The sequence below is a fragment of the Taudactylus pleione genome, unplaced genomic scaffold (genome assembly GCF_031769625.1).
Source record: "Taudactylus pleione unplaced genomic scaffold, aTauple2 ptg000274l, whole genome shotgun sequence".
NCBI classification, from domain to species: domain Eukaryota; kingdom Metazoa; phylum Chordata; class Amphibia; order Anura; family Myobatrachidae; genus Taudactylus; species Taudactylus pleione.
In genome coordinates this window covers 3,664,899-3,680,927 of record NW_028284676.1, presented here as the reverse complement: position 1 = coordinate 3,680,927, position 16,029 = coordinate 3,664,899, and the positions used below count along the sequence as shown (strand labels likewise).

The following is a 16,029-nucleotide window of genomic DNA, read 5'->3' as shown; positions in this document are numbered from 1 at the left end:
TTCATTGTTTTGGGATTGAGATAGGAGAAGAGCGATGTGACCAATTTCGCTGGGTCAGTAATTATCGCACCTGTTTCCACAGACAGAAATCCTGAAAACATGAACTGTTGGGAGAACTTGAGGGCTGGAGTGGATTATATGGATATATCCTTTTGGGATGGCGGTGCACAGCGGATGTGTTAGGCCACATAGAAAGTCCGTAACATAGATACTGGGTTTATTGGTAAACAGCAGGTAACAGAGTCAGTAGAAATACAGGAACACAGTGGTAATGCAGGGGTTAGCAGCTGTAACCAGAGGTAGCAACAGTGGTAAATGCAGGTATTAGGTGTCTCACCTTGAGGAGTGCTGTGCGTCTGTATTTCACTGTATCACTGTACAAAGTAGGGGTGTGCACCGACTACTTTCGTGTTTTGTGTTTTGGTTTTGGATCTGGATCTTTCTTCGTGTTTTGGATCTGGATTGGTTTTGCCAAAACCACCCTTCCGTGTTTTGGGTTCTGGGTTTTGTGTTTTGGATCTGTATTTTTTTGAAAAAAAGCATAAAAACAGCTAAAATCACAGAATTTGTAGGTTTTTCTGCTCCTATGCTATTATTAACCTAAATAACCTTCATTTCCACTCATTTCCAGTCTATTCTGAACACCTCACACCTCACAATAGTGTTTTTATGTCCAAAAGGTTGCACCGAGGTAGCTGGATGACTATGCTAAGCGACACGAGTGGGCGGCACAAACACGTGACCCATCTAGGCGTGATACTGCAGTGGCAGACAGGATGGCAGTTTGAAAAACTAGGCCCCAAACTGTACATAATGCAAAGAAAAGAAAGAGGTGCAAGATGGAATTGTCCTTGGGCCCTCCGACCCACCCTTATGTTGTATAAACAGGACATGCACACTTTAACAAACCAATCATTTCAGCGCCAGGGTCTGCCACACAACTGTGGCTGAAATGATTGGTTCGTTTGGGCCCCCACAAAACAAGCTGGCAATTAATCTGTCCCTGCACAAACTGGCTCAACGGAGGCAAGATGTCATCCTCATCCTCCTCATCCACCGATTCCTCACCCTCTTCAGTGTGTACATCCTCATCCTCACAAAGTATTAACTCGTCCCCACTTGAATCCACCACCACAGGTCCCTCTGTACGTTCTGAAGGCTGGTCTCCCTGGAAGAGCTGATAATTCATTTTTATGAACATCATCTTCTCCACATTCTGTGGAAGCAACCTCCTACGCCTTTCGCTGACAAGGTTCCCGGCTGCACTAAACACTCTTTCGGAGTACACACTGGAGGGGGGGCAACTCGAGTAAAATAGAGCCAGTTTGTACAGGGGCCTCCAAATTGCCTCTTTTTCCTGCCAGTACAGGTATGGACTGTCTGACATGCCTACTTGGATGCTGTCACCGATGTAATCCTCCACCATTCTGTCAATGGTGACAGTATCATATGCAGTGACAGTAGACATGTCAGAAATTGTTGCCAGGTCCTTCAGTCCAGACCAGATGTCCAAACTTGGTCCTGCCTGCCCTGCATCACCGCCAGTGGGTTGCTTAGGATACCTAAGTTTTTTCCGGGCAGCCCCAGTTGCGGGAGAAAATGAAGAAGGAGCTGTTGACGTGTCACGTTCCGCTTCAGCTGACAGTGTATTCACCAGCAGGTCTTTGCACCTCTGCAGGCTTGTGTCGGCCGGAAAGAGAGACACCACATAGGCTTTAAACCTAGGATCGAGCACGGTGGCCAAAATGTAGTGGTCTGATTTCAACAGATTGACCACCCTGGAATCCTGGCAAAGCGAATGAAGGGCTTCATCCACAAGTCCCACATGCCAAGCGGAATCGCTCCGTCTTAGCTCCTCCTTCACTTTCTCCAGCTGCTTCTGCAAAAGCCTGATGAGGGGAATGACCTGACTCAAGCTGGCAGTGTCTGAACTGACTTCACGTGTGGCAAGTTCGAAGGGCTGGAGAACCTTGCACAACACGGAAATCATTCTCCACTGCGCTTGAGTCAGGTGCATACCCCCTCCTTTGCCTATGTCATAGGTGGATGTATAGGCTTGAATGGCCTTTTGCTGCTCCTCCATCCTCTGAAGCATATAGAGGGTTGAGTTCCACCGCGTCACAACCTCTTGCTTCAGGTGATGGCGGGGCAGGTTCAAGAGTGTTTGCTGGCGCTCCAGTCTTCGGCACGCAGTCGCTGAATGGTGAAAGTGGCCAGAAATTTTTCGGGCCACCCAAAGCGTCTCCTGCACGCCCCTGTCGCTTTTCAGAAAATTCTGCACCAAGTTTATTGTGGGAGCAAAACATGGGACATGCTGGAATTTGCCCAGATGTAATGCCCGCACAATATTGGTGGCATTGTCAGATATCACAAATCCCCAGGAGAGTCTAAGTGGGGTAAGCCACTGGGCGATGATTTCCCTCAGTTTCTCTAAGAGGTTGTCGGTGGTGTGCCTCTTACTGAAACCGGTGATACACAGCGTAGCCTGCCTTGGAATGAGCTGGCGTTTCTGAGATGCTGCGACTGGTGACGCTCCTGCTGTTGCTGCGTAAGGTGATACATCTACCCAGTGGGCTGTCACAGTCATATAGTCCTTAGTCTGCCCTGTTCCACTTGTCCACATGTCCGTGGTTAAGTGGACATTGGGTACAACAGCATTTTTCAGGACACTGAGGACACTTTTTCTGACGTTTCTGTACAGTCTCGGTATCGCCTGCCTAGTGAAGTGGAATCTAGATGGGATTTGGAACCGGGGACACACTACCTCCATCAATTGTCTAAATCCCACTGCACTAATGGCGGATACCGGACGCACGTCTAACACCAACATAGCAGTCAAGGCCTCAGTTATACGTTTTGCTTCAGGATGACTGCTGTCGTACTTCATCCTCCTCGCTAAGGACTGTTGGAGGGTCAATTGTTTAGTAAAAGTAGTGGTGTTCCTACTGCATCTCTGGGATGATGAACGACTCCCAGCAGCAGCAACAGCAGCAGCGGCAGCAGGAGGCGTAGCAATGCAGGATCCTCCGGAGGAATTCCGGATAGGAGAGTCAGTCATGCCAGTGACATGGCCTGCAGGACTACTTCCGATCCTGACTAAGGAGGAAATTGATGAGGAGGGAGTTGACGGTGTGGTTTGCAGGCGCTTGGATACAACAGGACAGCGGGATTTAGGTGTCCCTGGACTGCTTACGGTCTTAGCCAAAGTTTCTGAACTTGACAGTAACTTATTATGAACGCGCTGCAGGTGCCGTATAAGGGAGGATGTTCCTAGGTGGTTAACATCCCTACCCCTACTTATTCCACCTTTACATATGGTACATATGGCAAGACAGTTGTTGTCCGGATTTGGATAGAAATATTGCCAGGCCAAAGAGGTGGAATGTTTGGTCTTCTGCCCAGGCATGACCGTGATGGGCTTTTTCATCCCACGGACAACAACTGTCTCCCCCGGAGCCTGATTTAAACAAACCATATCACCATCAGAATCCTCCTCGCCAACTTCCTCCTCAGCGCCAGCTACACCAGTATGCTCATCCTGTTGTACTTCAACAGTGACATCTTCAATTTGCATATCAGCAAGTGGACTGTGGGTGCTCCTTTCAGCACTTGCAGGGGGCGTGCAAATGGTGGAAAGAGCCACCTCTTCCCGTACAGTGCTGGGAAGGTCAGGCATCGCAACCGCCACCACACTTGGACTCTCCTTGGGGATTTGTGATATCTTCTTAGAACGCACAGTTCTTCGCTGTGCTTTTGCCAGCTTAACTCGTTTGATTTTTTTAGTGGGAGGAGGGCTTCCATCGTCATGTGAAGCTGAACCACTAGTCATGAACATAGGGAAAGACCTTAGCCGTTCCTTGCCACTCCGTGTCATAAATGGCATATTGGCAAGTTTACGTTTCTCTTCAGCTGATTTAAATGTTTTTTTCAAGGTCATTTTCCTGAACTTTGTCATTTGGGATTGTATGTGGCTTCTACTATGACATTGGGCATCGGCCTTGGCAGACGACGTTGATGGCATGTTATCGTCTATGTCATGACTAGTGGCAGCAGCTTCAGCACTAAGAGGAAGTGGTTCTTGATCTTTCTCTATTTTATTTTTATCGGAGAAAGTTTGGTCCTCCATTTATGTTATATCGATTTGATATATATGTGTGGCTAAGGCGCACACAAACACAGAAAATATTTTTTTATTTTTGCTGGAGAGTAGTGCACTTTGTGGGTTACACCACCCTTTAAGAAATGAGCCAGCCGGCTCTTTACTTATGGGACACAGGCGCACGCTTGGCGCTGCTCCTTTGTTGATGCATGTGCGGCTACTGCGCACACAATTCACAAACACAGAAAATATTTTTTTATTTGATTTGGAGTGTACTTTGGGGGTTACAGCACCCTTTAACGGTCAAGCCAGCCGGCCCTTTACTTATGATACAGGCGCACGCTTGGCACTACTTTGTTGATGCACGTGCGGCTACTGCGCACACAATTCACAAACACAGAAAAGTATTTTGTTATTTGGTTTGGAGTGTACTTTGGGGGTTACAGCACCCTTTAACGGTCAAGCCAGCCGGCCCTTTACCTATGACACAGGCGCACGCTTGGCACTACTTTGTTGATGCACGTGCGGCTACTGCGCACACAATTCACAAACACAGAAAATAATTTTTTTTTTGGTTTGGACTGGAGTGTACTTTGGGGGTTACAGCACCCTTTAACGGTCAAGCCAGCCGGCCCTTTACTTATGACACAGGCGCAAGCTTGGCACTACTTTGTTGATGCACGTGCGGCTACTGCGCACACAATTCACAAACACAGAAAAAATATTTTGTTATTTGGTTTGGAGTGTACTTTGGGGGTTACAGCACCCTTTAACGGTCAAGCCAGCCGGCCCTTTACTTATGACACAGGCGCACACTTGGCACTACTTTGTTGATGCACGTGCGGCTACTGCGCACACAATTCACAAACACAGAAAATAATTTTTTTTGGGTTTGGACTGGAGTGTACTTTGGGGGTTACAGCACCCTTTAACGGTCAAGCCAGCCGGCCCTTTACTTATGACACAGGCGCACACTTGGCACTACTTTGTTGATGCGCGTGCGGCTACTGCGCACACAATTCACAAACACAGAAAATATATATTTTTTTGGTTTGGAGTGCACTTTGGGGGTTACAGCACCCTTTAACGGTCAAGCCAGCCGGCCCTTTACTTATGACACAGGCGCAGGCTTGGCACTACTTTGTTGATGCACGTGCGGCTACTGCGCACACAATTCACAAACACAGAAAATATATATTTTTTTGGTTTGGAGTGTACTTTGGGGGTTACAGCACCCTTTAACGGTCAAGCCAGCCGGCCCTTTACTTATGACACAGGCGCACGCTTGGCACTACTTTGTTGATGCACGTGCGGCTACTGCGCACACAATTCACAAACACAGAAAATATATTTTTTTTGGTTTGGACTGGAGTGTACTTTGAGGGTTACAGCACCCTTTAATGGTCAAGCCAGCCGGCCCTTCACTTATGACACAGGAGCACGCTTGGCACTACTTTGTTGATGCACGTGCGGCTACTGCGCACACAATTCACAAACACAGAAAATTATTTTTTTTTTGGTTTGGACTGGAGTGTACTTTGGGGGTTACAGCACCCTTTAACGGTCAAGCCAGCCGGCCCTTTACTTATGACACAGGCGCACGCTTGGCACTACTTTATTGATGCACGTGCGGCTACTGCGCACACAATTCACAAACACAGAAAATATATTATTTTTTTAGCACTTGGGGGGAGCACCCCTGATGGACAGAATACCCCCTGGACAACACTACAGCACCCCTTTAGGACTGGGACACTGCACAGGACTTTGGAGTGGACACAGCCCCTATGGAGAACTGACTGCACAACACAGTCCAGCCAGCCCCTATGGACTTTGATGTAGTGGACACAGCCCCTATTAACAACAGCAGCACAGCACAACACAGCCAGCCCCTATGGACTTTGAAGTAGTGGACAACAGCAGCACAGCGCAGCACAGCACAGCACAACACTACTCTGCACTACACTACACTACACAGCCCAGCCAGCCCTAACTCCCACCCTCCCTCTTCACTGTCCACAGCCGAGTGAGAAAATGGCGCCGACGCGGGTACCTTATATAGGATCCAAAACCCGCGAGACCCGGAAGGCGGGATGATGACGTTTTGCCTCGATTTCAGATCCAAGTCAGGCGGGAAAGTCAAGCCTGACTCGGATCGGCCTCGGATCGGGGGGGATCGGGGGGGTTCGGATTTCAGAAATCCGAACCCGCTCACCCCTAGTACAAAGTAAGGAAAATGGCTGCACTCAGCACATGTGCCGTAATACATCAGGTCGGACCTCAAACCTCCAGGCAGGCTCTGGGTCCTAGTGCCTAACACTCTAACAGAAAGCCTCTGAGGGAGGATGTTTTATCCTTCTGAGGAAAGTGCAAGTCTACACTGAAACGCGTCAAGGGTTTTACTACTACTCATTTAATAAATAATAGCCTTTGTCTATTCAGGACAGCTGTTTTTGTGTTTGCTATTTGGCATAGTCATACTTTTAACCTGTTGCTAGCTCTAACGCATTAACCTGAGAACAGACTTTACTGTAAAAATTGGGTTACTGACCATCTCCATATTTTAAATTCAAAAAGTATTTTATTGGGGACTATTACGGAGATAACTATGGGTTGTTCCCCCAACACATTGAAAGTTGTACCCACAAAAAGGGTTCTTCCTTTGCCTTTGATGTCATTCTTTGCTTCAAAAGCCCATTCTCAATATCTATAATGGGTGCAGGGTGTTCGGGGAACACGGGCCCCTGGGTCCAGGGGGGCCCCGCACCGCACACCCTGCACCCATAATATAACTTACCTCTCCGAAGTCCCACGTCGGCGCGGGGCCATTTTCCCGGTGACCTGTGCATACATTATATGCTTTGGGCGCACTATAGTGAGCAGAGTCTCAAACTCCGGCGCTGGTTGCGCACAGCTCAGGCCAGGCGGAGAGGAGGGGGCCCGTGTCAGAGACTGCATACGGGCCCCCTCCTCTCTAGAAACGCCCCTGCCCATTCTGTATATGTTTGTACTGCTGTTAACCCAGGGGAGCACCACCAAACTACATAATTGGCAGCTAGATCCTAGCATCTCATTATAGATCTATAAGTTGGTTTACCTTTATACATACCTTTTCAAATCTTCCTGTGCAGGATACCCCAAATCTTTTTGTTCCCCCAATACTTCAGGTCACTGCCATGGATAAGCACAGGAAAGAAATGTATCTTTGTTGCAAGTTTATTAGTCTCCTTATACAATATCCAGTTTTGGAGACGCAGATATTCCCTAGAACCTGTGTAATGATAAAGTGCACCCTGATTACCTGTGATTTGCTATTAAACACTTTTCAAGTTGCTTATAGCTGTGATAAATGATTTATGATATATCAGCTTATGTTGTTTTTTATAAATCTAAGAAAAGGTTCTGCCAAATTTATCAGTCTGTTCAATTGGAACGCAGCCAACAATTTCCTCATAGTATCAAGGATCAATTTATTAATAACTGAGACTTTTTTTTAGAATTCCAAAATATAATTTTCTTACTACTGCACATTTCACAATTTTACATATATCGCCTTCAAACTATATGCTGTCATAATGCTGCATGTAGATTTTCCACTTGTAGGGTTTGCCATCGACCAACGATGATAACTGCTGATGGCAGATGGTTTCAATCCAATGGTTCTCCATCATCGATGGTACAGAACATACTGATGGTTTTTTTTTCTTTCTACTTGGCACTGGCACATACAGCCTAGCTCTTGCCAAAACCCAACTCAGGGAGCCTCGCTCCCACCTTTGATTGGTTCGCTACCCAGTGAGTAATAGAGCAAGGATTACCATCGGTGGGTAAAACCATCAATGGTTCCCTTGTCATTGGTTTCATTCCATCGAGGTTAACCACCAATGGTACCGGCAAGGGTGGACATCGATAGTTAACCTACCGTTGGCCATCCCTATCCACTTGTCATGCAGGAAGAGTTTTGTTACACAGGAAATGTTGTTATACAGGGAGTGCTGCTGCAGCCATTATTCAGTATGCATGCTGACAGTAAAGACACATTTCTGCAGTTCTCCAGAATCCTGTGGTATTTTGCACACAGACCACTTTTCAATTTCTTGTATTAAATTCAACCAGTGGCGTCACAAGGGGAGTGCGGGCCGCTCCCGGGGTGTCACCCACCGAGGGGTGACAGCAAGGTGCAGTCTCCCCCTCAGTGACAGGAGCCGGGTGCTGCACTGTAGTAGTAAGTGCAGCACTCGGCTCCTGCCGGCACTGCACACAGGACAGGGCAGTCCGCACCTCCTGCACCCTCCCCTCGGACCCCCCCCGGTAACAAGCACGGGACAACGGGGTTCGGGCAGCGAAGTCACGCCCCTTCCCGAGAGGCCACACCCCCTGTCCGTGAGACCACGCCCACATTTAGGTGGCGCCCAACTATGCTGTGTACACAGCATCCCTCCACCGCACCAGGTGGCAACGCGGGAAGGGACGCCACTGAATTCGTCATATGTAAATCCGCTTCTTTTGTGTTAGGCTGGGAAAGTGATGCTGGACTGTGACATTATAGAGATAGCACTGCACTCCCAGCTTTCCCTTACCTGGAGAAACATGGGAAAGAAGCTGCTGCCCCTTCTAGTCCCTGTCCAGTGAGATGTGAGAGGACAACATTGGTGGTAGTGGTATTTTAGGAACGTATTATATACACATACTACCATAGAAAGTGTAATGCTTACTTTATGTACATGATCATTATGAAAATGCATGTATGGGCCCCCTCCTCTCCCCACAGCGCAGATGCGAGCAGACCCTGGCACTGTGCCAGTATACTGCACACGCGCAGGTCTCTGGGCACACGGTGCCCGTGCCATGTTCCCGGTGATTTCTGTATGGCAGCCAATGATTTGCGCAGCACCAACGTGGGACTTTGGAGAGCTAAGTATACTATGGGTTTACCCATTAGAGATACGCCACTGATATAGTATAGCGCAACATCAGACCTTTAGCCACTCCCTAGACCTCGGCAGCCAAGGTAACCACCTTAATTCACCTACAATAGTGGCAGCGTTGGTCCCGTATTGCACGTAAAATAGGTGCCAAGACAAAAATAAAATAATCATAAGGGATATGACCACCATTAGGAAAGTTTAGTTTTGCGCCATCGGTTTGTTCTGTTTCATAATAATTGATGGAAAATGAATATAATAGAAGCACAGACATATAATAATATATCTTGTATATTCTAGACTAATAATGCCACTGACTAAACAGGAAGTGGGAGACGGCTCGCTGGAGACTCAGCAGTATTCGCTGCATGGGCGGAAAGGAAGCAGGCGAAGCAGAAGATTTGTGGTCGCTGGGGTAGAGCACAAGACAAGTGTGAGTGAGTCAGGGCTCTGCACCATATGCAAGGAGAGAGGATGGGTATTGCTTACTGTGACGTGCAACCTCTCCACTTTATCTATGTCACAGGCTCGATACATCTCCCCCATATTGTACTCTAAACTTAATGGTTGGGAGGTAGTAAGCATCGCATCCACGATCAGGGGCGCCGAGAGGGGGGAGGCAGAGGGTACTAAGTACCCGGAATGCTGGAGGAGCCCGGAAAGGGGGTCTGGGTTCGGCGCTGCCTCCCCTACCTTTTAAATCACAGAAGCCCAGCACACGCTGCTGTGTGCTGGGCTGCAGTGGGAGACTGTTCGCGGCAGCTGCAGCAGTCTCCTATGCCTGTGGGGGGGAGCAATCATGCCCCCTGCGGATTTGCACCGGGCTGAGGGGCTCTGCTGCAAAAATATATATATTTAAAAAAATAAAGCCTAAGGGGGTGTTGCCACAACGGCGCTATTAGACCGCGCCCCCTTCGCCCGGGCCCGGCCGACCTCTCTATGCCGCTGTCCACGATGCGGTACATCCAACCACATCGTGGAACATACCTTGGTTGATTATAGAGGTATGTACTTAGAAATGCAATTTGCATCGCAAAGTCCTTTGCAATGCCCCCGGATAGAGGGGCTTCTGTGTTTAACACCCAGAAGTCCCTCTAACATCCTTCTGCGTGTGCGTCCCGGTGGACGATGTGGGGGATCCGATTGGATCCCTCTCATTGAAGACATCCCGATAAGAAGCCCATAGGCTTCTATTGGGTAATGCAATAAAGTTGGAGAAAATTTTAATTTTTGTGGATTTTACTGCATTTTTCCATTTAGTACATCCCGCCCAATGTGACTGGCTCACACCCACTTGCCAATAACTGTAAAATATTTGACATAAATACAAAGGGGCATATTTATTGAACAAATTAAAATTTTGGGGCAGGGGCAGTTTAAGAGAGGAGGAGGCCCGTGTGCCCCCGCCCCTCTGTGGAGGATGCCCTCCCCGGCGTGCAGTATGCCAACGGTCTAAATACCGGCGCCAAAATCCCGAGAGGTCGGGATCCCTGTACCAGTATCCCGACCGTCAGCGTCCCGAGGGTAAGTATCGGGGTGTTAGAGGGAAGTTAGGGTTAGGGTGCGGGGTTAGGGTTAGGCACTAGGGGAAGGGTTATGGTTAGGCACTGGAGAGGGAGTGTTAGGATTATGGTGCGGGTAGGGGTGTTTAGGGTTAGGTACTAGGGGGGAGGTTAGGTTAAGGCACCGGGGAGAGGGTGTTAGGTTTAGGGTGCGAGGAGGGGAAGGTTAGGCGGAGGTTATGTTTAGGCACTATGGGGGAGGAGGTTAGGTTTAGGCACCGGGGAGGGAGGGCTAGGGTTCCTATGCTTGTCGGAATTCTGGCTGTCTGGATGCCGCTGTCGGTATTCTGACCAGCAGCATTCCCGACAGCCGGGACTTCATTCCCAACCCATCCCTAATACACCTCTGGTGTGACAACTGACTGCCTGCTAGGATGTAAGATGACCCTTTTAGGGGGTCTCTGTCCGTATGCTATGTGTGTATGAACGTCTCCTTATGGCAGTGGGCAGTGCATGGGTGCGATAGTGCACCTGTGAGAATGAGCCATGGCGTCGTCCGACTCGTTTGCTTTCTGGTAAGTCTGGCAGATGTTCTTAGCCAGGCATCTGACGGTGCAATGCTGAATGTAAATGGAGTATTATACTTGTGGAATGGTAATGTTTAGTGATGGTGGGTTTGACTATAACAAGGCTTGTGGTGACGCACCAGTTACTGAGTCCTAGGGGTATGGGTTTTTAGAAGTGGAGTTGTTGCCCATAGCAGCCAATCAGATTCTAGCTATTATATTCTAGAAGGTACTGTACAGTATATAGTTGCTGGAATGTATCTGCAATAAAGAAACATGAATAGTGTTTGTGCACAGATGAGGAACTTGGTTCTATCTGCCAGGTAAATCGCAGGTTACCATGCCAACCGTATTCCACCCAAATGCCCCAGATATTACAGAATCACTCTGGTTTGGGGCCCAATCCCATTCCCCCGGCAACCACCTAAATGTCCCAAACTGTTAATTGTCCTGGCTAGCCCAATCCACCCCATCTCCATTGCTACTACATAAATACAGTTTATTTAAGTGAACCTCATGTTTTTTTTTAGTAGAGTACAATGGATTTCATTGTGCTTAATGCGCCCTGGCTTGATCATGTTTCATAGCACTAACAAGACCATGGAGAGGACCCTGACTATGAGATCCCCATAGTGGTTTTGTTTTTTTACTGCTATTTGGAAAGTGAGGCAAAGATGCTTTCGTGTCAGGTGACTTTTCTCCCAGGGTCACCAAATCTTCAGCCTCCTCCATGTGGGGTCCACAGGGAGTTCAGGTTGGTAGGAGCCTTAGGGCTTTGTCACCTCCCTTGAGGGTCTATGTACTAAACTTTGAAGAGAGATAAAGTGAACAGAGATAAAGTTCAAACCAATTAGCTCCTAACTGTCATTTTTCCAAACACAGGGCAGGATGTACTAAGCATCGCATCCGCGATGCGGTATATCCCGCCTCTCATCGGTTCATTACCGCGGTATGCACCTAGAATATTGCAAAGGACAGCTCTTCCGATAAGACACATACGCAGACGGCCATAGGCCGTGATGCGAGATATCCGATTGGATCCCCCTGAAGGTGGCGTTACCCATGGGGACAAAGCACATAGTATATATAGGGTATGCAGTGAGTAAAACCTCTGAAAATTGCATTTTCGGGGGGTTTACCGCATTTCCCCCTTTAGTACATATCGCCCACAGCCTGTAAAGTGACAGTTAGGAGCTGATTGGTTGGTACTTTATCTCCATCCACTTTAGATTGCACCCACCACAAATAAAAAAAATTGAAGTGAGAGATACAAAACTACCATATTCAATTGAATAATTATATAATAAATGATGGCTGTGGGAATATAGCAAACGCCTTCTGGCTCTATCTATAAAGCTAGGCCTGTTCAACAGGTAAACTAAGGCAAAGAACAGAAATGTGGAACTATGTACGTCGTTAATTATTCTCCATAAATGGTTACTTCTTCCCACAGTGGATTTGAGGTACCCCTGAGTCATTGCTCGGGGGCGACATATCCTGGGCTTTTAGTGCTGCCGGGCCCTCGGCTAGAGGACCAAGGTGATATGCTCATTATTTGGGAGGTCAACAAGCACCAGAATCGTTTAGGCTCCTCGCTTAAATCTTCTTATATAAACTTCATATATACAACATGTAAATAATATCAAAGAACAAAAAGAATACTTATAAATATCTCATTTATTTGTTCTACTTGTATGCCAAAATACATACAGGGTGGAGATAATTCCCATCCCCACTGTGATTAGCCCCTAGTGGGGTTGTAACACAAAAAGGAAGAAAGCAGTACAACATTTACAAAACATAAATACAGAGTTAACAACAACACAAAGTAATAAAGAGAACCGTAAAATCGGCTACTGCTACAATTTGGTGTTGTCCGACCCAACTAGTGTTACATGATAACAGAGAAAAACAAGCATTGCTTAGCAATGTAGTACTTATATTTGGCTTTTGTTCAGTAATTGTGTCTCCTTGTTGAAACTTGAGCGAAAAATGTCTCCGCCATTTTCAAAAGGGGGCTACACACCCAATCAAAGACACGGGAACACACAAAATGCCAACACATTAACTCTCTCAGGTAATTGCAAGTTTCTACTGTGAAACAATAGTACAGTTTGCAGGAGGTCTCTGAAAACTCGTAGCCCACCAGCAATTGCGACAAGACCTTCAGCACTTAATCATTAACAAGATTCACTAGAGAAGGGTACATACACTGTATGCATATATATATATATATATATATCCCATTTCACCCCAATAACACAAATACTTAACTGTAAAAATAGGCTTACATAAATAAATAAATAAATAAATAGTTATTAAATAATGATAAAACATTTGCGAAGACCAAGTCTTGCGAGGAAGAGAGAAATATTGAAATGCGTAATTTTAAATCTCAAGTAATAGACGGAGTCAGCTGATTTCTCTCGTGGTCCAATAGATTGCACTTGATTGAGAGATCTACCAGCACTGTGTCCCGACTCCCAACCTTTCTTCTCAGTTGGTCATAATTTGTGACTTAATAGTTTTCTAAGAGGCCAGGTTATAGCTGTTTTAATGCTGGAGACTTGGGTATGAAGTCTAGATTACAATCAGAAAATGCTCCCAGGAGCATCTCCAACTTTGAGGAATGTCTGATAGGGTCATAAAGCAAGAATCCCAAAGTAGACTTGTCCATTGTTGGAGTTGACAAATTGGACATTTGTGGTTTCAGTGGAAAGAGTATCCCCTTCGTAAAGATTGAAAAGACCACCTTGGTAGATAGGCTGGGTCCAGAAGAATTCTGACTTGGACTCGCAAACTGTTTTGGTCGATGTGAGGATAATCACTTCCTCATCGTTGGATTCACTCTTCCGTTTGACTGTGTGGGTGAGATCTTTGGCTTTCGAGTCCAAGCAATCCATGCCTGTGAACACCACCTGGGTGTAGACTAAGTAGAGACCGTCTTTTGGAATTTCAAATTTGTTTTCTCTGAGTTTAATATCCGAATCCTTGAAGAAATTAATTGCGGAAGAATCCTGCCAGTTTATTTTGCTTCCATCTGTTTCCCCTGCAAAGAACAAGGACAACCTATTAGGTACAAGTTACTCCAAGAGAAAACATGCAAAGACCACTCAAGAGCCGCACATGGAGCTATGAATATAATGAGAGAAATGTCTTACCCCTCATATGGGCAGCTACCCTCTTTCCATCCATCGCCTGGGTGTGTGGTACAGACTCTTAATACAAAAAAAAAAAAATCACATTTATACAGTGGACTTTTTTTTGCAATCATTAATGCAGCTTGTAGTAGCTATTATGTCTCATGATGTGTAACCACCTATGCTTATCACCATCTACACTGGCCAAATGAGGTCCCAGGAAATCCACCTGTGAGCATCAAGCCTGGCGGGCACCACCATTGCAGTGTTTATTTCCCCCTGTTGTCCAAAAGCCATTAACTAAATATATTTATTCACAACACAATCTATAGGTATTATCGGCCTGATTTTGTGATGGGAGCAAAGCAAAAAAAGCAAGTACTTGTAACTTTGCACGTGGAACAAACCAATTTCAATGCAAGGGGTCCAAATGCATGTATTGTTTTTGCATGCAGGGTAAATACTTGTTGCTTTTGCATGTAGCCCACAAATGCTGGGCAGCTTTATTTTTACACTGCAATTTAAATTTGAGCTTGAACCCCTCCCTCCTCATCCCATACATAAATCTCTCGGCATATTTTATGTCAGCCCCACCACCTGCCATGCTTATCAAATCTTGTTTACATTTCTACACTCGACTGATTAGTGAAGACCCCCTATGTGAAGTTGGATCAAACTTACCTAAATAACTCTTGATTTGAAGGACTTCGGGCATTTGAAATTCATCCTGAAACAGCAGAAAGAAACCACAGTTAGTAACACAGCTTTGTGTCCTACGATTCCAGCACACAGACGCTTGTAATCTTGTTAAATGCATTGCACTTGGTATAGGAGGAAGTAGTTCATTATTAACTTGCTAAACCAGTATGACAAGAGGCTCAGCCACCCTCACCCCACCTTTACAGTACGGAAAGTACAGTGTAGGTAGGCAATCTGTGTCGCTTCAGCTCCTGTAGAACTACAGGTGTCAGCATGCCTTACAAGCATTTTATTCTGACGGATAGCAGGAATGAAATGTCACCCCCTTTCCCCCTCTCTTGCTGTTACATTATAATTTGGGTACAGTACAGTTACTGTTGCACCCTGAAATGTGCCCACAGTGCAGACAGCAATGCACTTATGTGAATAATATTTAATAAAAGATAATAATTGAATCATTATCTGCATAGAGTACACAGGGCTGATGATTTCACAGTCTGCTGGCAGCTACGATTGGAATTAAGGAGAAACTCACCTTTTTTGCAGTGGGGATGATCTGAAAGTGCAGCAGAGCCAAGATGATAGTGGCCCCCAGTAAGATGATGAAGGAGCAGATGCCCAGCCAGTGGAAGCATGGGGTACCACTCCTCTGCACGGGCTGGGGCAGCAGAGGTTCCTCAGTGCGCACTTGGGTCAGCTCCATCTCACTGTGTTTGCTTTTATTTTTTTTACTTTTTTTTCCTTTGATTGTTTTGTACGTTTCCCTTTATTGTACTCCGGCTGGCTGTTCTTTTGGAGATCGTTTTTGGTTTTTTGATGGCATCTCTGTCTTCTACAGCAATATAAAGCCAGGGCTCCAGAATTTCCCAGTGACATCAGAGCTCCTCCCCCCTTAGTGGAAAATGAAATAACCGTTTTGAAAGAGAAACTCCGACTCCTAAAGAGGAAAAACAATCTAAGATCGCAATCTTGGAAAACAAAGTGACTTCTGCTTTTTTATTTTTTTTTTGCCTTGTGTCATTTTTAGAAACTGGCAGGTCTGTGTTGTACCCCGGATGGCAAAACTAATTAATGCAAACTATGGCAGTTCGAGATAAT

The 16,029-nt window shown here is 46.3% G+C and overlaps 1 protein-coding gene across 1 annotated transcript; it reads right to left on the bottom strand.

Annotated features, from left to right (window-relative positions):
- Positions 1–12,770: 12,770 nt before the first annotated feature.
- LOC148513693 (tumor necrosis factor-like) lies at positions 12,771–15,752 on the bottom strand. The gene is made up of 4 exons (XM_088481562.1): positions 15,467–15,752; positions 14,914–14,959; positions 14,254–14,310; positions 12,771–14,141 (listed from the first exon to the last, which is right to left on the bottom strand). The coding sequence occupies exons 1-4, from the start codon at positions 15,632–15,634 to the stop codon at positions 13,735–13,737; spliced, it is 678 nt and encodes a 225-aa protein (XP_088337688.1). The 5' UTR covers positions 15,635–15,752; the 3' UTR covers positions 12,771–13,734.
- Between the last annotated feature and the right edge of the window lie 277 nt (positions 15,753–16,029).